This window comes from Colias eurytheme, chromosome 14 (genome assembly GCF_061535395.1).
Source record: "Colias eurytheme isolate Ceu_HAF_F1 chromosome 14, ilColEury1 Martin Lab GWU primary, whole genome shotgun sequence".
NCBI classification, from domain to species: domain Eukaryota; kingdom Metazoa; phylum Arthropoda; class Insecta; order Lepidoptera; family Pieridae; genus Colias; species Colias eurytheme.
In genome coordinates, this window is record NC_142993.1 from 3591261 (window position 1) to 3615082 (window position 23822).

The 23822-nt window shown below is 31.7% G+C and overlaps 5 protein-coding genes across 6 annotated transcripts in view; 1 reads left to right on the forward strand and 4 right to left on the reverse strand.

Annotated features, from left to right (window-relative positions):
* The window catches only part of LOC149902771 (monocarboxylate transporter 14), a 49603-nt gene extending 40323 nt beyond the window's left edge, over positions 1-9280 (reverse strand). For both annotated transcript variants that reach the window (XM_090109517.1, XM_090109516.1), the window contains exon 1: positions 9194-9280. In XM_090109517.1, coding sequence (XP_089965643.1) covers positions 9194-9280 — 87 coding nt within the window. The remainder of the gene's footprint in view (positions 1-9193) is intronic.
* The window catches only part of LOC149902772 (5'-3' exonuclease PLD3-like), a 95489-nt gene that overhangs the window by 21578 nt on the left and 50089 nt on the right, over positions 1-23822 (reverse strand). The gene's annotated exons all lie outside the window — the stretch shown is intronic.
* On the forward strand, positions 10368-12086 carry LOC149902773 (uncharacterized). Its single transcript, XM_090109691.1, has 2 exons — positions 10368-10372; positions 11558-12086. Exons 1-2 carry the CDS (start codon positions 10368-10370, stop codon positions 12084-12086), a joined length of 534 nt encoding a protein of 177 aa, XP_089965817.1.
* LOC149902774 (protein takeout-like) lies at positions 12528-14302 on the reverse strand. Its single transcript, XM_090109265.1, has 5 exons — positions 14226-14302; positions 13803-14025; positions 13496-13620; positions 13114-13266; positions 12528-12687 (listed from the first exon to the last, which is right to left on the reverse strand). The coding sequence occupies exons 1-5, from the start codon at positions 14296-14298 to the stop codon at positions 12536-12538; spliced, it is 726 nt and encodes a 241-aa protein (XP_089965391.1). The 5' UTR covers positions 14299-14302; the 3' UTR covers positions 12528-12535.
* On the reverse strand, positions 14579-23821 carry LOC149902775 (follistatin-like). The gene is made up of 6 exons (XM_090109692.1): positions 23803-23821; positions 22677-22821; positions 21693-21856; positions 21103-21294; positions 15925-16125; positions 14579-14882 (listed from the first exon to the last, which is right to left on the reverse strand). The coding sequence occupies exons 1-6, from the start codon at positions 23819-23821 to the stop codon at positions 14674-14676; spliced, it is 930 nt and encodes a 309-aa protein (XP_089965818.1). The 3' UTR covers positions 14579-14673.

The window sequence follows — 23822 nt, forward strand, 5'->3', positions numbered from 1 at the left end:
CTAATTCCATGTTAACGGAAGGTTATTTAGACCTTCAAAGGGTTTGAATTTCTCATAAAAAGCTCTCATTAAAACGCTTAGTAATAATTGTAAAGAATGTATGTATGTACCGACACGCTAACATATTTTATGAAGCACTGCTGAAATAGTTTTAAATATAAAATTTCATTGCTATTCGTAATTAATTATACTATCCTTAATAATAATGTGAAGATAATACATTTATAGCCCTTCCATTTCACTGAGAAAAATACATAAAGTGCAAATGCGATGGCTATGTAAATGTTTCGGACAAAGAAGTGATCAGTGTAATGAACTCTCGGCATGAACACGAGTATAATAACAAAGCATTTACAGGTACGTACCTATATATTTGTAATTTTGATTATCCGAAGAATTTAATTAACACCTACCATTTAAGTATGATAACTAGTTATTACGCTATATTAAAGTTGGTAGAAGTAATAAATTTAGAACAGCTGCCATTCAGTAAATATATATTAACGGTTATGAAATGGATTTTTAAATTATTTGAATAAACAGATCTGAAAAACAAAATTTTAAAGTGTTTGCATCACCACTGCTTCAATTGGTGAAGGAAAACTTCCAAAAATCCAAAAGTTCGACGACACTTCCAAGAATCCAAAAGTTCGAGACTTGAGCAACTGTCTCCCACTGATTATCGATAAATTCCAAAATTCTTCCAACGATGAAATTAACAATAATTTGGAAAATCCAAAAGTGCACGCCTCATAATTTTATTTTAATAAATATTTATTAATTATTATTTTTGTTTATTTAATAACAATTAAACCACATCGAATCAGACCCTGAAAAATGAAAGGGTTCTATTCCTGAGCATACTCAAGCGTAAGAGAAAAAAAAAGACTCGATTAGTAAAGTATTTCGGTCGCTATCGTGTTAACAAGAAAAAGGATCCGCACATACAGACACACGGACGTCCAAGACAGAACTTTTTTAAACTGTTTTTTAACTAGTTTAAATAACAAAAATGACATCAAAAATATCATGAACGTTAAAAATAGTGTTTTTTCTTAATATGTGTGTGTATGTATTATCTTACAAGTGCAATGTATGATACATAAAGACATTTTAAGTTTGAAAAATCAGATGTTTTGCGCGAGTGGCAGTAGTACCCACCTCAACGCTTCGCTTATGAGGCGTGCAAAACGTGATCATTAAACTATTGTACATTAACCAACATTTGTTTAAAGTTGACCTCGATTGAATTCTATCAAATAGTAATTGTACTTTGGCGCCATAGGCACTTCAGAAAATTTTGTAAATACAAACGTGCTTGGTCGTGGCACACACGTGATAATGATTGCCATTAATTGATTAGTGTCGCACGCTTCTCGTTTTATTAGTGGAAGAGTAATTGGGTTTCTATTTGACTTCAAGATGCTACGGTCAAACTTCTTACTTTGCTCTCAGAGACGAGTGGAAACATGATTTGATATTCAAAGTAGTTAGATGGTCAATTCATAGCAAGCCGAGATTGTATACTTTTGTCAATGTAGTAAAATAATTGTTAGAAAAAGGGACTAGGTACTAAGTACATATTTATTTTAAGTATTATATAAGGACAGTATCTTTGTTCAAGCTACGAAATGTTAAGATTTAGAAAAAGTAATGTTCAGGTTTAGTTAATATCGCTTCTAAACTACAAATTTCATATTCTGATAATTCGTTCAATATTCTGGCATTGAATATTGTAACTCCATGTTCTTAGGATGTAAGAAATTATATCCACGGAAAGCGACGTTTAAAATGTTCCCTTAATCGATTACCATATTTCCGTGACCTGAAAACCTCTATTGCACCGGAACAATTAAAAAACCAAGTAATTAGGAAGTCGGGTCATTTAAAGCATTCAGCATACCTAGACTTTTATTTATGTTAATAAAATATAAACTGTTTTCAACTGCTTGAGCGATGACATAATTTATAATTGGCTAATTTACTGCAATAGTATTCAAGCAATTTAATTTGGACATTTATTTAAGAATCTGTTTTTGCAGGGTTAAAGCTCTGTGGACTGTACCGAGCCATTGGATAAAGAAAGATGAAAGAAAGAAAGTATATTCATGGCACTTTTGCCATAATATTTTTTACTATAATATTTTTATAAGAAATAAATTTGTCATTAATTATTTTCATGAATTTTCATGAAATACTCAAACTGCTCAGTAATTATTAGGTATAATGTAAAACTCGACGATTTACTAAAATAACGATTAAAAAGTCAAACTCACCATACTTGCGAGTTTCAATTCAAAGCAAGTTTAATTCAGATAAATTCACAGAAAAATACACTTCACTCACTTAGCTGAAAAGTCAACTAGTTATGATAAGACAAGTATCAACTGCTATATACAATAATTCGATAAACATATCCTAATCAACGTAAATGTCCTGATAAACGTAAAGTATGTATTATTATGAAGCAAACAATTAATTAAATTTAAAATGTACTCCTTTAAAATGGTAACGTGGTAGTCCGATAATAACTCTGGCCTTAATAAATGTAAATTTTGTGTATTTAACACAACCGGGCCATTACAAATTACCTTTAATTATTAACATTCCAAACTTGACAACAATCATAAAGTCATCATGCTGTTAGATAATAAGACTACCTAAAACAAACTAACTCAATGTATGTAATTAGCTAATTGCACGAATGTGTTTATCTCTTGTAAAATAAATATGGGAATTAGGTGAAGTTTCTTCGCAATTTCTAAGCAAATTTTTTCTGTGAACCTCTTATCTATCTCAGAAAAAAAGGGGAGTACGCCAATACATGTATTATACATTAAATTATATTAATATTACAAAAATATATGCCTTAATATAGTACCTACCTACCTATTTATTTACCTACCCTATTTATTTCAATACTTTATCCGCACGGAAGATTATCAATAGGAATATAATAGAAAAAAATGTTCATCCCAGTTCGCCTGCAGCGCGATGCATCTATGAATGCTTTACTTGGCCTCATGCCCAATGTTACACAATTTATCGGATAGACTCGAAGAGGGCTCAGGTTAAATGAGAATCAGAGTAAGATATTACAAAACTACTTAATGTTTAGTACAGCTATTAATGTTTTGCAGATGCTAATGGCGAGACTTTCATTTCTATCTTGATATATTATACTTATCATAGAAACGAACATTATATCACAGATTAATTCTAGGAGCATTCATAGATCCTTTTATATTCAATTTCGCTGCAATTGTTCTACAAATTACCCAAAGAATTATCACCAACAATAATTGATAGAAACGTTCACTCATGCAATTCTCCGTGAATGGTATGATAGAAATGTTTTGTTCTATGTAAAGTAGAACACAGGCGAGATAATGTATCCCTCAGCCCACGATAAACAATGTCCATTTAGTCCACTTTATTACCTATTTGTACGTAATTAACAATCGGCAATGAATGCATTACTAACGAAGCCCAGTTGTAGTGAATTGTACCGTCACGCAATTAGAGTATAATGTGGTTTAATGCAGGTCACATCCCTAGTGGCTCTGTGAATAATATAATCTACCATCGAATAGACTGAAACTGTAATAAAACTGAAATGTGTGTTATTTTGTATTGACCGAGCGATAGATTGCATGTAAACAGCTGTTATCGTCAGGTCATTCGCAAATTCAATAGCTCTAATGGTACTAGGAGCTACTATTGTTACCTTATAGGTATACAGAGTATAATATTTTTGATTCTCTACATTATTTTCCAATACTTTTTTTGTCCATTATTTAAGAGGTTTTAATTAATATTTTCAAACACTTAAATGGAATATTCCAACGCATTTGTTAATTTTTTCGTGTAAAAAAAATATTACGATGACGTAAAACAAAAATATTTTATTCTCAAAATAGTTAATTAAAGCAGCTTTATAAATTAAAGATTAAAATAAAAACCGAGGCTGTTTCTCATATTTTAACTCGGTTCTTAGAGTTCAGAGAAAATGAATATCAGTGTTGTCTTAAAATGTTTGTTATTAAAAGTTTAATTGAAAGCGTAGGCATATTGGAAATACGAGTACACACGCGTAAACTAGGTTGGTAGCTAAATAACATAGTAAATTGGTTCTGCAAAGTAATAAAATAAAATTCCTCAAGTCCACCAAATTCAGTATAAAGAATGTAATTAGGAATTGGAATGCCTATAAAATTAATTCACATCACATATTTGGAACTATTTAAAGTAGCTTAACGGGTTCCATAACACCAAAGGTTTATTTTTTCAGTTAGGTATATCATGGTACCTTTATTTATATCAAAAAATATATCATGCAATTAAAATCGAATGTCGTATTTTGATTGACTATAATAGGCATGACGAAAGATTTTCAAAACCTCTTCCATAATGTGTGTATACGTTTATTAAACAAGAAAAACCCTATATTTCGCTAATATACTTAAATTTAACGAAGATTAAAGCCATTTTTCAAAAAATATTTAATATCTGTGCCAAAACAGCTCGCAGGTGTCATGGCGTAGGCGTGACGTCAAACTTTGGTAAATACGTAATTATTTGTACGCATTGCGAAGAAAATTAAAAAAGTCTATAATTAATATGTGTTATAGAAACGAATTACAAAGTTTATAAGTGGTGTGCAGTATTGCAGTGTGAATCCATATAAAAATAATGCTCAAAAATGTGTTAGTAATTATCTCAAGCGAAAAAATAATAAGAAATTATTGTATAAAGTTGGCGCGGAGAATCCCGAACCATGTATTCGTGAATTCGCAATTATATTTCTGTTCTGAGTCGATAAAGCATACGTGAAACAATAGAAAATAAATAAAAATGCGTATTCTCAACATATTCATAACAACAAAATACATCTGACGTGAGTTGTTTACTTATGCGTGACGTCACGCGTGTTTTAGTCAAAATGGCGAACTTCAGAATTTCAATGTTTTATTTTATTGATAATCTCATTAATCTTAATGTTTTTAAGATTTCTAAGTCGCTATATTTAATTTATTTATTATACATTTTCCCTTAAAAACACTAATACGATCATTTATGGATACTGTCGTCATGCCTATTGCTTGGACATCAATAATCTACAAGCAAACGAGAATGATTATCATGATGGTACCTACTTAACCTAGCTAGATCAACTTGCGATTATCAGTAAAATGGTACTTAATTATTTCATAAGAACTGTATGCGTCTTATTGTTCAATAGAGCTAAACAAATATGAGGACAGTAATTCTTATCTGTTTATCCTGTATGCTACTTTAAATTGTAGGCATTGAAATATATTTATATGACAATCCGTGTTGAATATAAGCATTTTATTGTAGAGTAAGAATGTTAAGCTGTGTATAAAGAATGTAAATTTAAACATACAGATTTATAAGGATTAACTAATGTAAACAGCCATAAAGGTGATGTTAAAAACATGAATATGTTGTCACTTTAAACTACATCCTTTTACAGCAATTTGTTTGTGAGATAATTGTTTTAAAGCATACAAATTATTAATTACGGAAATGGCAAGTAATTAACACAATACCATTGTTAAATAGACATGAAAAATAGGATGTTTTGAGGCATAATAAATATACACATTTTTTTTATTTTTAGGTAATATGTTTTGAACCTAAAATAGTCTCAATAGTAAGATGTTTTAACATGCTATGGGTCGTTCCTATTTTTAGATATGTTTTGAATCTAAAATAACTAGTCTTAATCCGTCAGTCCTCGGATCACAGACACAATAGAAAATCTATTGTGTCTCGGCCCGATCGGGCCGCTCGGTGGTCAATGGGTTAATAGTAATGTTAGATGTTTTAACAAGCTATGGGTCCTTCCTGAAATTTAAGGCTGTCTTGTAATGCCAGTATCTACTCTAGCCACGACTCTACCATACCAATTATAATATTGTATTATATTAAAACACTAGAAAAATATTTCTAGCAAACTCAGTATTATTTCATGATTGTGTCTAAAGATGATCTGCAACACTATTATGTAAGTAATTTTAATTAAATTTAGATTACCTATTTCATATACCAAAGATCAAATAATAATATTAATGTAACTTTACATGTTGTTATTTCTCTTGGAATGTAATTATAATTTATGGAAATTGTCCTAAGATTTTTTTTTTCCTATTTATCACGGCATAAGCACTCAAGTGTGTATCCTGTCAATAAAATTATAGTCGCTGTCATATTAAACACCCTAAAGCTTGTGACATTGAAGCTAATGAGTTGGAAGCAATGTTTATGGATGTCCTTGTGACTTACTTCTATAGCTATACAGTATACAAATATTTATATCATTAGAAAATAAACATAACATTAACCTTTAATCTACAAGATTATAAACTTGAGTATTATTCATAACTTTCTAAACCCTAAGCTTACAACTTCTGTAAAAAAAATCAATGTCAATAAAATACAATGAAAGTAAATAATTCCTTTTTTTTAAGATAAAGACTGTCAAGCTTTGACTCTTGCTTGTGATGCAACAGCTCAGGCCACAAAAGTCACAGGCTCAAGCTTATTACTATAATTATTATTTTTGGATATAGAACATTATTTATTTTTTGTCTAGGCCAGTGGATCTGTGTGTCATAGTAATCATCATCAGTTCACTATTAATTTCACTACATGGATAAAGGGATTCAGGCTATTTTCAACACTGGCCTAGTGCTGTTTAGCAGATGTTCATATTGTGCATATCGTCAATTTTTTAATTCTTTCACATGCCGTTCATGCCAGTCTCCTTATGATGTTTTTCTTCACTGTTAGGAGCAGTGGTTATGTGCAGATACATTTAAAAATCCATTTAAATTTTGCATGCTCATCTGGTCTCTAACCTTTGACTTTTCTATTGACGTTAGTGGTCTTCATCATGGAACCACCATTAACTTAACTAATTTCAAATAAAAGTATAGTTGATTTGTATTACTTGACTTAATAATTAATGGAATATTCCATTCATACCTTATATGTAGTTATTATTTGTATTTTTATTCAAGACAAAGAGGAACAGAAGAAAAAATACCCACTGATATAGAAAATTGGAAATGTAGCATTACCTTTATAAGGTAACTTTAAAATTATCAAGATCTATCAATACAGAACATTTATTTTATAGTAACTATCTACCTATGTTTAATTCTAGCAACACTATAACTTAGGAGCATGTATATTTTACTTTGTTTTCTTTGTTGAAGGTAATAACAGTAAGTAACATAGAAATAGAATTATTTGACAAGATGCAGAATATAAAATGTGTACCAAGTAGATTTTGATTTACAGTAAATTTATAAAATCAACCATTAAAAATTGTGATTTCATCAAAGCTAATCATATAAAATTAAATGAATACTATAAAAGCGATATGCTTTTGTAAATATTTTAAAAAAGCTTATGATATATTATTTGCAAAACATTAATTTATGAAGTTCAATGTTAACTAACCTCAAAACAAAACTGAACGATAATGAACATTCAAATATCGAATAGTTGTGAACAATAAATATTAAATATAATCCACTCACCCTGGAAAATGTGCGTAAGCGATTTATTCTTGGATTTGATGGAATATTGCTCAAAGACACTTTAGACATTTTGGACTTTAATGTTATTATCTAAGACGACGCTTTACAAAACGTTTAATATAAACTAGAAATACAATGTACACTGTACACTTGTGATTTAAAGAGTCAATGTTTATATAATATATTTATTTTTAATTAAAGAACATTTCAAATGAAATAGATTATTTTGATTTTATACTTTGACAGCACAAATAATATTAACTGCACAACACAACCCCCATAGTGGTAGACGTTACATTCAGTCTTCAACAATAAAATACACTATCTCAGGCACTGAATTAAATTTTTTAAATTTTGTTTTTATTTTAATCTTTTGGATATTTGACAGCTGATTTCATTAACAATGGGGCTAGTCGAAACGTTTCGTTTTACACGAAACAACGCAAGCACTGTGTTCTTCTTGCTGTCGGAACGACAACTGTCAAAATAAAAACACGCGCCAAGTGCGTAACATGCGCGCGAAAATTTAATTCGTTTTCTGACATTTTTCTGAGAAGGAATTTTATCAAGTGACAACATTCACGACTATAGGTCGTATATCCCCCCTACTAGTTGTTCACTAGAGGTAATTTAATAAGATAATATTGAAAAAATATGAAATATTCATACACTGTTTGGATGATACTGTAAGTTTATATTTCCATATTTATGTAAACTCTACAATTATAATTTTAGGTAGTACATAATATTTAATTAATGAAAATCTTACCGATATTTACTTAAATGTAATTCTATTTTTGATACAGCAGTAGGCAGCCGTTTTCCCTGGTCACGGCATCACGTGTGAACGGGTGAACCGATTTCAATAATTCTTTTTTAATTATATTCCTTGAAGTACGAGGATTATGTAGAGAAAACGTAAATATGTGCTACGGGCGAAGCCGGGGCGGACCGCTAGTAGTAAGTACATAATTATATAATGTGCTTATATTAATATTTATTTACTTGTAGGCGCTCAAAAATAATTTCCGAAAAGCAAACACGCTGAATTATTGCGCCAGCATAGTAGTTGAATAAAAGCGAAGGAGGTGAAGAAAACATTTAAAAAATATATTTTGTTAGATTTCATAGGCTGCAGTTGAAGGATTGTATTTAATATTTATTCGTAATCATGAATATTTTTCATTTAAAATTACACATAAATACATACCTATATAAAATAGCAAGATAAATAACAACAGGCAATACATTATACTTTTTAATTAACTAAAATCTCTATAAAAATTAACATCAATCTTAGTTTGTCTTAAGCTTCTTCAAATGATATTAAATTTACCTCAAAAATTAAAAACAATTATTATATAGTAACCTGACACACTAATTGCTCTACATTAAAATCCTGTATAATTTCCCCGTATTAAAAAAGCTCTACCATTCCAAATGGTTACGTAACCAGCGTTTATTATTAAGCATAAAAAATAGATATACAAATAAAAACCTAACTACAACCTTACAGAATTAGTTAGTGACTCTCTTTGGTGACTCTATTGAAATCATTATTCTGCAAGCAGCAGCAATGCGGATTATTGAATGAATTCTAAATGACATAACTAGGAACTTACCAATGAGCTTTCAGTTGGGTTGACGTGGATACGCGGCTCCTCGTCATCGTTGTCAGGGTTACTTTCGGCACCAGCGGTCTGACCCATGGTTGTCGCGTTGTGATCGATGTGTTTGTCTAACGCGACGGTTGGCTGCAATAGCAGCCTCCCGCGCGTCCGTCGCGCGACCGCAGCCGCGGCGTTGTGCCTTAATACAACCCCTAAGCTGAAGGGAGCGACGATCAACATCGATACTTTTTTGAAGGGATTATTTTACCATACGCGTGAACTTTGTTTCGAGTAACACCCCCACTATAATAAAATAGCGGAAATCACAGAAATATGATTATACAATTGTCCAACATAATAACTGCTACATAGCTTTTATGTATTTAAAAGTTTGTTATATTCAAGAAAAAGAGAACTAAATAAATTCCGTAGAGATAGTCTTCCGAGTAAGCAGCTTTAACGGGAAAATATGTAGAGTGTACTGTTAATTTTTACTCTTTGAACAGAAAGACTATATTTTTTTGTACGACATCAAAGTATAAGACTAAATTCATACAGAGTTTTCTAATTTCTTATAAGCTGTGCTTATAAGAGTCTTCTTTTTCTTTAGTCTATGGCATATCCCGATAAGCGGTTAAAATCCATAGTATCGACAAGTAAGTGGCATGCCTAAAATTGTCGCGGTCGATACGGCGAGCGCAAGTCCGCATTTCAGCTGGGATTTTTGACAGTTGAAATGAAATTCCATTTCTTTGATCCAGTTCTCATTATCGCAGTTTGAATAGTAAATCTTTTAAAATCCAAATGAAACAGTTTTTCTTTTGGAGAGGGTATTTCTATCGTTACGTTTAAAGTTAAAAATATATTTTTATTTATCAGGTGACTTTTTTAATGTGGGAGTCGAGCACGCTTTGGCACAAATTGGGCCAGCTCGCACCAGGGAAAATACCACACCCCCGTAGAAAATCGGCATCAAAATCACCATCGTTTGGAACGCCGATTTTCTATGGGGGTGTACTTTGCTGAAACAAAAACCGCTAAAGCTCCTTTGCTGATTATAACATAAAAAAATAGTAACAGGTATTGGTCAAAAATAAAACGACTAAGATCTGTCAGAACATGAAAAATTTTAAAGACTCAACGATCTTAAACTGATAGATTCTATATTATTTACTATGACTCAGCAATGAGGTGGGATCACGGGTGGCCGAGAGAACAATGGTTCGAATCCCGCCTTATGATCATTTTTTTTCTATTAGGAATTTATAAGAATGTAATACTATAAAACCAAAAATTAAGACTAGGTACCATTATGTAATTTCAAACATACTGCATACAAACTTCCACCACATATTGCATACAAACTTCCACCACTCTCATTTTACGGAAATGGGCTAGTTAAAAAGAGATAAAAGTAGAAAATGTCAATCACCAACCTTTCAACTACTTAACTCCACTTTTAAAAATCACGCCAATTCATCGCTCAGTTTTGCCTTGAAATAAGGATGAACAAACATATTTCAGCACTAATAATTTATAGTATCTAGGTGTTGGATATTAAAAAAGGTCATTCATTTATGGAACTCTAAAACCATTAGGTACATTAAACACTTATTAATCTAAGTGTTTAATCGATTGATTGTAAAACACTCGTTGCCTGCACTTTTCATTTATTACTCGTCCCGCTTTGTTGGTGTATTTTTTTAATTAAAAAAGTTTTAAGTAATTGAGTAATAATTAATTATATATTTCTCATTTTATATCCGGACCTATGGAAACACATCTCGGTCATATCATAGAATCCTTGAAATGGTTAGCAAATGTGGAAAAGTGTTTTGGAATATTTAGATACTGTTATAAAGAAGGAAACATCTCTGCGCCTACAGCAAACATGAGAAAATACACCGTTTCGTTGGTTTGCTTGATTACTATTTATTATGCTCTCGGTGTATTTAACACGCCGATATTCCCTCATTTTGAAAATGCAATACCGTCTTTATTAGTGCTGCTTAAGTATATCATAACTATGATTTTCAATTATACGCATTTTGGCGACAAACATATTCGCATCATAACAAATGTTGCTCAGATTGATTCATTGTTGAGGATTGATCAAAACTATTATTTCAAATTTAAATGGAAAGTTACACTAAAATTATTTCTGATAATTATTGGATTTCTTATGTTTTGTATTTTTCAATTTTCTTACAATAAAATTTGGTCAACTTTTATCATTATATTAATACTATTAGTTATTGAGCGTCATGTCGAAGTCTTTGCCTTATATACCTATTTAAATATAATATCGGAAAGGCAACGAGTCATAAATAAATATTTGGAAAAAATAAATCAAAGTCAACTTGTAATCGCATTCAGGTGGAAGAGAAGGAATAATGTTTTTTATAATGGCCAAAACGTTTTAGAAAAAAATATGCACATTAAATCATTGGCCATCGCGTATTGTCTGATTGGAGAATCTTGCGAACTAATAAACACGGTTTTCGACTTAAACTTTTTTGCAATTATAGTATCGACATTTGTGTTTATCTTAGTATCATTAGTCACCTATTTACGCTTTTATAGTCGTATTTATATTTACATCCTGGCTATTATATTATGGGGCTCTGTTGAAGTATGTACGCTTGTCCTTATAGCGTATATTTGTGAAGAAGTGCTGGCGATCCGAAGCCAAACTAAGGCTTTAGTTAATGAAGTTATTATAAATTATAAGACTCCGAGTGTAAAGCGAATTCAAGCAAAGACTTTTATGAAAGCGATAGAAGTTTGGCCGCTTCACATAACTGCTTTCGGCATGTACGATATAAACATCCAATTATTACTTAAATTTGTAAGTGTGACTACCACATACCTGATCTTTGTACTACAAATTATGCACATTGCTTGAATTTTCTCATCCTCAGTATTTAAATTATGTTCGTACATCTATGTACTATCTATTTAAATATGAACCTACATTAAGGCGAGATATTTTTGAGAGTCGTAGGTACCTATAAAACTTTTTACATATGTAATTTTCTAAATTCTACATGTAAATATTATTCACTAAATTCTACAGAGAATGTGCTAAATTTGTATTTTAGACTCTTATAATTAGTAAATTCAAAATATTGACTTTAAATTAGTGTCTAAACTTTCAAATATCTCTCCTTAATGTAAAGCAATAGCACGCGTTCTGAAATTATAATAATTTTAAAACAGTGTTGATTTCATTAAATTAAATTGTTTGTATTTTTGGTTATAGTTAGTTACGACGCGACGTCCCTACAGGAATTTTATTGTAAAATAATAAAAATGCAATATATCTTGATTTATTTTATTGCATATTAATAATTTTTAAGGTTGAATTATATTATCTATTGGAACTGAGTCAAAAAGTTTGTAAACGTTGTGAAGGATCGTTTCAACGCCGTATTTAAAGACCGGACCGCCAAATTCCTGTGCTATATTGCGCCAATTTTGATTCATGTATGTCAGGATAGTTTGACCTAGAAACAATCAAAATGAAATAAAATAGGTTGCATAGTCAAGTTTAAACTAAAACTAAATTTAATTATAAAGTACATATTAATTGGAGGGCAGCTAATGGCATTCTAGAACATTCAACGCTTGTTATAATAAGCGGCGACGAACAAAGGTAGAGTTGTGAGTTGTGACAGGTGAATAATGCACAAATAGAGAGTAATTTTTTTATTAATTTTAAAGGTTTTAAATTTGTTATTTTCTCTCACACCTCATTATTTTTGTTTAGGTCGATATTGAAAAAGATGCAATTTACAATATGGTTTATTGGATTAGCGGAAAGGCAAAATATCAAGAACAAAACCAATTTTTATAATTTTCAATGGACCGAATTTAACTGCACATGCAAATCACCTTGTTAACAGTCACGGTCGATAATATTCGATACTTACTCATTTCGGGATTCCCTGGTATTAGATTGGTCATATAGTAATGAACTCGACCTTCATAATTTATTGATGAATTAAAATTTTTCATTTGGAAATACTCTTTTCCATCCTTGTTTATAGTTCCCAATTGGAATGTCCACTTAGTTACGACGTTTTCTGGAAAATGAAGATTGAATTTTTCACGACTTTATTAAAGTGTAGTTAGTATTTTAAATTTATAACCAAATATAACAACTAAAGAGTTAATAAATAAATACAAATGTAATGAAAATTTAATATGTAACCTAAATATATTGGAATAGCTATCTCATGTCTCTTGTAACTTATTTGTTGGTAACGTGATAAAAGAAAAGCAAGAAAAATACATATTCTCAAAAATACTCACTAGAAGTTATGATTGTATCCCCTGCTCCATGAAGATTGAAATATAGAATGTCGCCTGAATAATGGTATTTTCCTTTGATGACAAAGTTGCATTTATATATTAATTCATAAGTATCTCCTGACTTCCTAAAACACAAAAAGAAACAGTAATGAACAATTTTCGTAACTTTATAACGTTAAGTAACAACTAACAGTACCTACATAACGAAGAATATTCATTCATAAATATTGATAATTATCATCTACGAGCTGTTAGCAAAATAATAATTATAGTGAGTATTTCCAATTACAAATTAATAGTTACTTACGTCATTGACTCTATAATACAGTTCTTCAAACCTTTTGCGTAACCATTTGTAAATTCGACGTTTAATCCGCCAGGCAAAGTAAGATTAAGGGATTTCACAACAAAAGGGTCCAAGGAACTAATCCCTAGTTGTGGGATCCCTTGAATGAAGTCAGGTAGAGCGGCTTGAACCGTCTCTCTTAAGCATTGTGGTGTAGTATCTGTACATACTTTTCTGAAACCCTCTGAAACGGGATAAACAAAACTGGTTATTGTATTGAATCTGAATGTAAAGTTAATGGGGGAAATAAGTTTTTCGTATGTCAATTTAACGTAAGCTCATTTCCCTCACTAACAAAGAAATAAATCACTTAATCGACTGTAAAATAATAAGTGATTTTTTATCTAACAACTTAACAAGTATTTATTAGAAAATGTTACTTACGAAAACATAGTACTCCATTAAGAAAAATAGAAAGACAAGCACATAAAAACACTAGTATACTAAATTTATACATATTTTCTTTCCTTGAATGTTGTTGAAATTAGCAACCGCCACAGTAGGTACTAACGCCTGTGTCGCAACCTAGTGATGATTGTATCAATTGATATATAAGACAAGGTAAATTTGAAATGAAGTTATGGTTTCTTATCATTTGTTAATTGATTTTAAAAGACTATAATATTAGATAATTTTAAATGGCATCTCAACATTGTGTTTAACTAATTTAATATTGTAGCAAATTAAGTCAACTGCACTGCACTATACTCCTTGGATTTTAAATAAAATACTGATAATACACTAAAATTATTTATTTTGACTATAATACAATTCTATATACATATTGTATTACATAGGTATAATGACTATAGTATTAACATGTTTATAATCCTTAAGAAGAATTAGATTCAAATCTAGGATCGATTTGGGGTTCCACATTATCGTCATCATCTGGGGTTTTTGTGAAAATGCTATTTAAAATGTCTTGAGGGATGGTGAATGATGTTGATTTTGTAGTCATGTCTGGGAACGGCACATCACCGGCGGTTGGTGATGAAGTTGTTAACAAGAAACACGCCGTGCGACCACGTAGAGAAACGTCTGTAGAAAAAGAATTGCTTTGTTAACAGAGAAATTTGTCAAGAACAAAGTTTGGAACTCAAACTTTTCACTTTTATGATTTCACTGTAATATCAACCTAAAGCATAAAGCTCTACAAATAAGTTTAAATATAAGAACAATATGGATTTTTTTATGTGTTCCGGATTAAATTAACATTTCAAATTAACTTGAGCCTTAGTAGCATAACTTCCTAGCTTTTAATCGTTGTTACTTTAGAGAAATTAACTAAAGGACGTCCAACGAGAAGCGATACGAAAAGTCATTCACCTTGAAAACAACTGTGGCGTTGACAAACTAATATCTATCTCTTTCCATCTTGTGCAGTTGCCGTAATGTCTCGTTCTCCCGGTTGTTCACATGACAAGTCAAGCCGGGTTCGCCAACATTCGGCCGGCCATTTTAAAAAGATTTATTCTGTTTCGGAACGCGCTCGTGGTGATACAAATTATTTGTTAAAGTTTTGTTATTGTTTGTTGTTTATTTAATTATTTCTTGTTTAAGTTTAGTTAATTTCTTGTTTTAGTTAAGTTGTTGTTCATTGTTTGTTTTTATTAAGAGTGGTTAATGATGGAGCCACAACCAAGTACAAGGGGCAAGTGTGTTGCCATACACAGATTCAGAAAATTATTATTATTCGCGTTATTTAATTTACATCTACATTATACAATAATTCAAATTATGATAAAATTTATAAAATAGACTATCCTTTTTTGTATTATTACAATTTGCCGGATATTTAATAAAAATATATTTAAATCCAACTTTAAAAAGGTTACGCACCCCTGCTATTCCGAATGACCTTGACTGTGGTTTGTTTACATTTGGTATCGCTTCTCCTTGGACGTGCTTTAGAGATAATTTCTATCCGATGCTTAAGAGGCAGTTCAACATAGTATAATGTGATAATGTAATACTGTAGTTACAGTAGGATACATAACGAAGTATACGAGCTAGTATCTAGACTATGATACGAGTACCAACTACCATGCAAGCTGAAGCAGGTAAGCACAGAGTAACTTACCGACACCACACGACTTTGCGCATTCTAATTGTCCTTCATTATTGTAAGTGACGCCATTGGTGCCACAGACAGGATTGTACTCTGATGTCACTGGACAAGTTGCTATGCAGCTTTGTACATTTTCCACAGAATTATTGGGTGGTTCCGTTGGAGCTTGTGTTGTGGGTTTGGGACATGGCAACTTTCTTTTGATATCCACATCTGAAACATACGATGTTAAGAAGTTGTACCTAGATGTTGAAATTTCGTACCTTCTTCTCTTGAATTCTGCCTTCTCATTGCAATGAGCTTTGTGTAAGTCATTCTGATAAGGATTTTTCATTACCATACATTATCACTACATAGTATAAAACAAAGTCGCTTTCCCTGTCCCTATGTCCCTATGTCCCTTTGTACGCTTAAATCTTTGAAACTATACGCAACGGATTTTGATGCGGTTTTTTTTTAAATAGATAGAGTGATTCAAGAGGAAGGTTTATATGTATAATAACATCCATTAAATAGTGGAGAAGTGTTTGAGGTTTCTAATGTGATGTCGTAAAAAATTACATTTTTTCCACTTACATTGCAAACGCAGGCTGAACCCTACGAGTTTTATCAAAATAATGTACTAAGTATTATACACATTGAAAAGGTCTACAGAAAAGTCCGCGATGGTACCTATATGTCTATCTCTTATGGATAACCCACAATAACTTTTTTTTGTCATTTACTTTTTACGACAAATAATGACTAATTTTCGAAGCGATTTTAACCAATACAGCATTAATCCTTAACCAATTAAATACCTTGAATACATTGTTCATTTAATATAGCCCTTTACACCGTACGATTTAAGTGAATATTTTCGAAGATATTACAGATTTAAAAATTGCGGGACGTAGCGTTTGCGGCGGTACCGGCCGGCCGCCCGGCTATCTATTATAAACACGTGCGAAGCCGGAGCGGGCCGCTATGTTTTTATATACAACGTTCACAGTTTTTCTGTAGTGTATTTAGTATCAGCATTGCACCCGTGCGAAGTCGGATCGGGTCGCTAGTTTTAAATATAATTAAAATCCATCATAAATTATATGAAGAGGAAAATACCATGTACATGATATTGCTTATTTAATTATACGCAACATCATGTACAAAGTAATAAATAATAGTAAGTAATAGTGGTATATTTTCCTCATATTTAAATCATTTGCGAAAATTTAACTATATATTTTTGTAATACGAAATCGTTTATAATGAGATAATATTTCCCCATTTCGTGTGAATTATTATGAACTAGCGACCCGCCCCGGCTTCGCACGGGTGCAATGGCGGCCGGCCGGTACCGCCGCAAACGCTACGTCCCGCAATTTTTAAATCTGTAATATCTTCGAAAATATTCACTTAAATCATACGGTGTAAAGGGCCATATAGATCTATATTAAATGAACAATGTATTCAAGGTATTTAATTCGTTAAGGATTAATGCTGTATTGGTTAAAATCGCTTCGAAAATTAGCCATTATTTGTCGTAAAAAGTAAATGACAAAAAAAAGTTATTGTGGGTTATCCATAAGAGATAGACATATACCATCGCGGACTTTTCTGTAGACCTTTTCAATGTGTACAATACTTAGTACATTATTTTGATAAAACTCGTAGGGTTCAGCCTGCGTTTGCAATGTAAGCGGAAAAAATGTAATTATTTACGACATCACATTAGAAACCTCAAAAATAACAGTACTTCTCCACTATTTAATGGATGTTATTATACATATAAACCTTCCTTTTGAATCACTCTATCTATTAAAAAAAACCGCATCAAAATCCGTTGCGTAGTTTCAAAGATTTAAGCGTACAAAGGGACATAGGGACATAGGGACATAGGGACAGGGAAAGCGACTTTGTTTTATACTATGTAGTGATTATGTTCGTTTCAAAATATAAGCAAACAAAATTAGGAATTAATACTTTTTACCCTATCTCTGTTTTCTATTACATATTACTCGCATGTCTTTATCTCCCGTATTATTAATATTAATATTTAATCAATCATCATCAATACATATAATAAAATTCTAGAAAAGTGGTGTCTGTACAATGAAAATATGTAAAAAAAATTTAGCAGGGGTTATTACTAAATCGATCCCAAACCCAAAACTGTCGTTAAAATTTTTTTTGTCTGTTTGTCTGTTTGTCCGTTTGTCTGTTTGTCTGTATGTTTGAACACGCTAATCTCAGAAACGGCTTATCCGATTTAAATGCGGTTTTCCAAATAAATTTTGGTAATCTTCATTTAACATTTAGTGTTTATTTCATGTCAATCAGTTTATAAATAAAAAAGTTATGACCATTTAAGTATTCACGGCGAACATTTGCTAAGGCATTCTATGGTACACTATTATACAGTGTACGATAAAACGTAAGTTATCTGTTATACGCTACAGTTATTTCTGGTGGTGGGGGTGGGGGTGAGGGGGTAAGCTGAGGTAGTAGGGGGGGAGGGGCAAATTAAAATTATGCTTATTTTTAGGTAAATTTTATACATAAAATGTCCTTTAAATTATGTCGTATTATTTTTAAGCCCCGACGCAAAAAGATGAGTGATAAGTGTTTGACCGCTATGTGTGTCTGTGTGTGTGTATCTGTTTGTTCCACCGTAGCTCGCTAACAGGTAATCCGAATTAGATGCGGTTTTTTGTAAGGCAGCATATTTTCCGACGCTGGTTCTTAGATAAAGTGTATCAAAATCGGTTCATCCATTTATTATACCTACCTATAGGGGTAAAAGTGGGAATGAAAAAAATTAAAGTTGTCGAATCTAAGTCATATATATTAAACTAGATTTCCGCCCGCGGCTTCGCCCGCGTTTTCAAAGGAAAACCCGCATAGTTCCCGTTCCCGTGGGATTTCCGGGATAAAACCTATCCTATGTGTTAATCCAAGTTACCCTCTATATGTGTGCTAAATTTCATTGTAATCGGTTCAGTAATTTTTACGTGAAAGAGTAACAAACATCCATACATCCATACATCCATAAATCCTTACAAACTTTCGCCTTTATAATAGTATTAAGATTAAGATGAAAGTGAACGTTTTATCAAAATCGGTTCATCCATTTATTTGATATAGGGGAAAAAGAAGGAATAAATAAATGAATTTTATCTGAGGAAAATTCGTATAAGTCAGGAAAATTTTTCTAAGTCCGGAAAATTTCCATACGCCAGGAAAAATTCTATACGTCGGGAAAATTTATACAGATGAGGAAAATTCGTATAAGTCAGGAAAATTTTTCTAAGTTCAGAAAATTTCCATACGCCAGGAAAATTTCTATACGCCAGGAAAATTTCTTTAAGTCGGGAAAATTTAAACAGATGAGGAAAATTCGTATAAGTCAGAAAAATTTTTCTAAGTCCGGAAAATTTCCATACGCCAGGAAAAGTTCTATACGTCAGGAAAATTTCTATACGTCAGGAAAATTTATATAAGCCAGGAAAATTTCTATACGTCAGGAAAAATTTCTATAAGGTGGAAAAGGATAGGTTAGGTTAGGTTAGGTTAGGAAAATTTTTGTAAGTCCGGAAAATTTTCAGGTTAGGTTAGGTTAGGTTAGGTTAGGAAAATTTTTCTTAGTCCGGAAAATTTCCATACGCCAGGAAAATGTCTATACGTCCGGAAAATTTATATAGGTTAGGTTAGGTTAGGTTAGGTTAGGAAAATTTTTCTAAGTCCGGAAAATTTCCATACGCCAGGAATATTTCTATGCGTCAGGAAAGTTTATATAAGCCAGGAAAATTTCTATACGTCAGGAAATTTTTCTATAAGGTGGAAAAGGATAGGTTAGGTTAGGTTAGGTTAAGTTAGGAAAATTTTTCTAAGTCCGGAAAATTTCCATACGCCAGGAAAATTTCTATACGTCAGGAAAATTTATATATAAACCAGGAAAATTTCTATACGTCAGGAAAAATTTATATAAGGTGGAAAAGGATAGGTTAGGTTCGGTTAGGTTAGGAAAATTTTTCTAAGTCCGGAAAATTTCCATACACCAGGAAAATTTCTATACGTCAGGAAAATTTATATAAGCCAGGAAAATTTCTATACGTCAGGAAAAATTTCTATAAGGTGGAAAAGGATAGGTTAGGTTAGGTTAGGTTAGGTTAGGTTAGGAAAATTTTTGTAAGTCCGGAAAATTTTCAGGTTAGGTTAGGTTAGGTTAGGTTAGGAAAATTTTTCTTAGTCCGGAAAATTTCCATACGCCAGGAAAATGTCTATACGTCCGGAAAATTTATATAAGCCAGGAAAATTTCTATACGTCAGGAAAAATTTCTATAAGGTGGAAAAGGATAGGTTAGGTTAGGTTAGGTTAGGAAATTTTTTCTAAGTCCGGAAAATTTCCATACGCCAGGAAAATTTCTATACGTCAGGAAATATTTCTATAAGGTGGAAAAGGATAGGTTAGGTTAGGTTAGGTTAGGAAAATTTTTCTAAGTCCGGAAAATTTACTATTTTTCGATAATATATTACCCATGTTTTATACCTAACCTAACCTTAACACACGCACACACACACACACACACACACAGAAACCTAACTATTAGTACATTGAGGTACCTATTTTTGTTGTTGAATAGCCGAATTTTTTTTCGAATTTTCTGAGAAAAGAGAAACGAAACAGCTAATATATATATATATATATAGTTTTAAAAAATTACTAACCTAACCTAAACACAAACCTAACTAATAAATCGTCACACATAAACCTAACTATTATTACATTGAGGTTCAAATTTATGTCTATCAAAAATTAACGCCCTCTTTTGTTGTTGTCGTCGTTGTGTTGATTCAGCTTCTTATAGCTTTCTGTGTATCAGTTTGTTTGTTTGTTTGAACGCGCTAATCTCGGGAACTACTGGTCCAATTTAAAAAATTCTTTCGGTGTTAGATAGCCCATTTATCGAGGAAGGCTATATTCATACTAATATTATAAATGCGAAAGTAACTCTGTCTGTCTGTCTGTTACTCAATCACGCCTTAACTACTGAACCAATTTGCATGAAATTTGGTATAGAGATATTTTGATACCCGAGAAAGGACATAGGATAGGTTTTATCCCGGAAATCCTACGGGAACGGGTTTTTCTTTGAAAACGCGGGCGAAGCCGCGGGCGGAAAGCTAGTATAAAATAAAAGTTTAACTCACCAGAACCGCATCGCTGAGCACAATATAATTTGCCAATATTATTGTACGTAACATTATCCGTACCACATACAGGGTTGTATTCCGAAGTTGTCGGACATTCGTTCATACAAGCCTGTAAATTATTCCCATTGTTTGTTGGACTTTCTGTGCTACTAAATTGACCGCAGGCAAACCTGTATTTTAGTTGCACATCTGTAATGTAAATATGAATTTTTATTGCCTACTGAATAATTCTGAAAATGATGACTCTACAAAGCTGATCATTGGCCTCAGTGTTAGACTCCTTTTTGACTCTATAAAAAGTTTCTTGCCATATATTTTATATGCCAATTTTTTTTATATTTAACATGATATATTGTGTATCAAGGTATGTTATCTAATATTGGGGATATTATTTTTTAATTATATATCCGCTCATATGCTTTGCGAATTGCGCAACCACAGTTGCAAAAATAAAATACGCTAAATAGCTTGCAAAAAAAATAAAGGTAGCCTACTTTGCTAGTGCTCTGCGCCGTGCGCCGCGCGTCATCGTTAGGTTAATTTATTAATTGAGTTACATTAGTTTATCGTTCGATATTCACGCTTACCGACTCCACATTTCATTGCACACCGCAAGCGATCGATATTCTGGTATGTGACGCCATCAGTGCCACATACGGGCCTGTATTGTGATGAGGCAGGACATGTGGATATGCAGGATTGAATATTGTTTATATATGGCCTTCTAGTAGTCGTCGGGAAGACATTCCATCTAAAAATATAATATAGGTGAACTTTTTTTCAAGAATAATCAAAGTTTTTCTATTTATTATATATTATTTGCTATTTATTATTCAACGGATAATAAATAGCAGTAGAGAAAGTTTCTTTAGAGTTCTTTGGTACTATAAAATAAGAATTAATGATGGAGTCTTTAACCAATATTCAGTTAAATTAAATTTAAAATTTGTAGAGCTATTTATTTACATTTATAAATAAACTTAATTAAATTTATGTCGTACTTATTGGGTAGGTACCAACTCTAATACATATATTTTTTAAATAACCTAGGTTTGTCCTAATGTAAGTTATCCTCCATATTATAAGGTCGTGACTTTCAATTACAAGATGCGTCAAACGAAAAATTACGCACGACAGAGCAATAAGAAGCCAATATCTTCCCCAAGCTTGTGTGTAATCAGTACGGGAATTTTGTCATACTTGTATACGTAGTATATTATTATTAGTCTGTGGTTATACGCAAGTAGTTATTTACCTTGGATATTACCTGCGTATTATGAAATCTATTTGCTTATTATGATGGCACAACTTGCACAATCGACGTATAATTCGCTATTAGCATTTGCTCATTGTAAGTATAAAGATAAAAAATAATTAATTAGACATTGAACACTAATAACGACATGGTTTTAAAAAGTAGAGTATAAAGATAGTGGCTTCGTCTCAATTTTCTAGTAAGGCATAATTAGATTTGTTGTAGGATTTGTGTTTTGGGAAAGGTCTATCAGCAAAATTAGCCATTGACATACCTAGGAACCTTTCATTGTTAGTTTTTCATCACACATGCTTACCGTGGATAATCTTCTTCACTTGAATCCGGGAAAACTAGCGTGCCCTTATCTTGATTGAATGGATAATCATAATCCTGATACCCGTTATTCGAATTTCGCCAATGTCGGTGGTATGAAAATGTTTGATGGCACACCGTCAATACAACTGTTAACAAAGTAAACATATAAATCCTAATTAATATGGCATCTAATTCCAACGAGCAATGTCCTATTATAAGTGATGATTGTACATTTTTTATACCATACGTACATACTTTCTTACCTAACACGTATACATATTATAATTGCGTAAAGGTCATTAAGGGACTGGCGATATACAAGCCGCTGGCTTCGCAATATATAAGGTCGACCATGTCAGTATAGCCTAAATTTAATTTTAAACTTATTTATTGAGGAAAAGTGATATAACGCACGTACTTAGTTATGATCATATTAATAATATTTATGAACAAAATAATACACCTATTGATGATGCATCATGCATAAATAAACATATTTACAAGGAACTAAGTTCGTAAGTACCGTCAAAAAAAGTAAAAAAGGTCGCTACGAGGATCATGAGCATAACTCTACATAAATACCGGGCACATAAATTAATTGTTGTAATTGTTATTACTCAGGTTATTACCCCGATAAGTGAGGTTTAGTTTGCACTATTTATGCACATGGTATGCAGTTATTATCATACACATCAGTTACACCATACGGGATCTTTATATAATTTTATGTAATTATTCAAAAGACTCTACCATTCTTATATTCATAATATGGTCGCATGAGAAAAATAAAAAATAAAATTAAATTGTCAAATAATATTTACAAAATATAATCATGTACCTACATAATAATTGAACAAATCCCTAATAATTTGCGAAAATGTATTCGATATTGAACATAGTTGATTTATGTTAAAATAAATTACATAAAGTTGCTATGAATTAAGTACCTATTGGTTAAACTTATTATTATGAGTAAATGAATATTTAAATTGAATCTTATGATGTACTTCGTATCAAACGTTATAAACACAGTTAAATGCGGTTTCACAGCACAATCTTAAACACCTGACTGTTTAATGGTTAACCGCAAATAATTTTTGTAAAATAAAAAAAATCACAACACTTACTTAGTATCTTGAACTCCATT

What these genes read in the sequence shown, in the direction of transcription:
- LOC149902774 (XM_090109265.1), bottom strand. Translation starts at nt 14,298, where the DNA reads ATGTATAAATTTAGTATACTAGTGTTTTTATGTGCTTGTCTTTCTATT. An exon ending in GGATACAATCATAACTTCTA is followed by an intron (nt 13,267 to 13,495) that starts GTGAGTATTTTT and finishes TTCATTTTCCAG; the next exon opens with AAAACGTCGTAACTAAGTGG. An exon ending in ACCAGGGAATCCCGAAATGA is followed by an intron (nt 12,688 to 13,113) that starts GTAAGTATCGAA and finishes GATTGTTTCTAG; the next exon opens with GTCAAACTATCCTGACATAC.
- LOC149902775 (XM_090109692.1), bottom strand. An exon ending in AGTGAAGAAGATTATCCACG is followed by an intron (nt 21,857 to 22,676) that starts GTAAGCATGTGT and finishes TTATATTTTTAG; the next exon opens with ATGGAATGTCTTCCCGACGA. An exon ending in TGCAATGAAATGTGGAGTCG is followed by an intron (nt 21,295 to 21,692) that starts GTAAGCGTGAAT and finishes TTTACATTACAG; the next exon opens with ATGTGCAACTAAAATACAGG.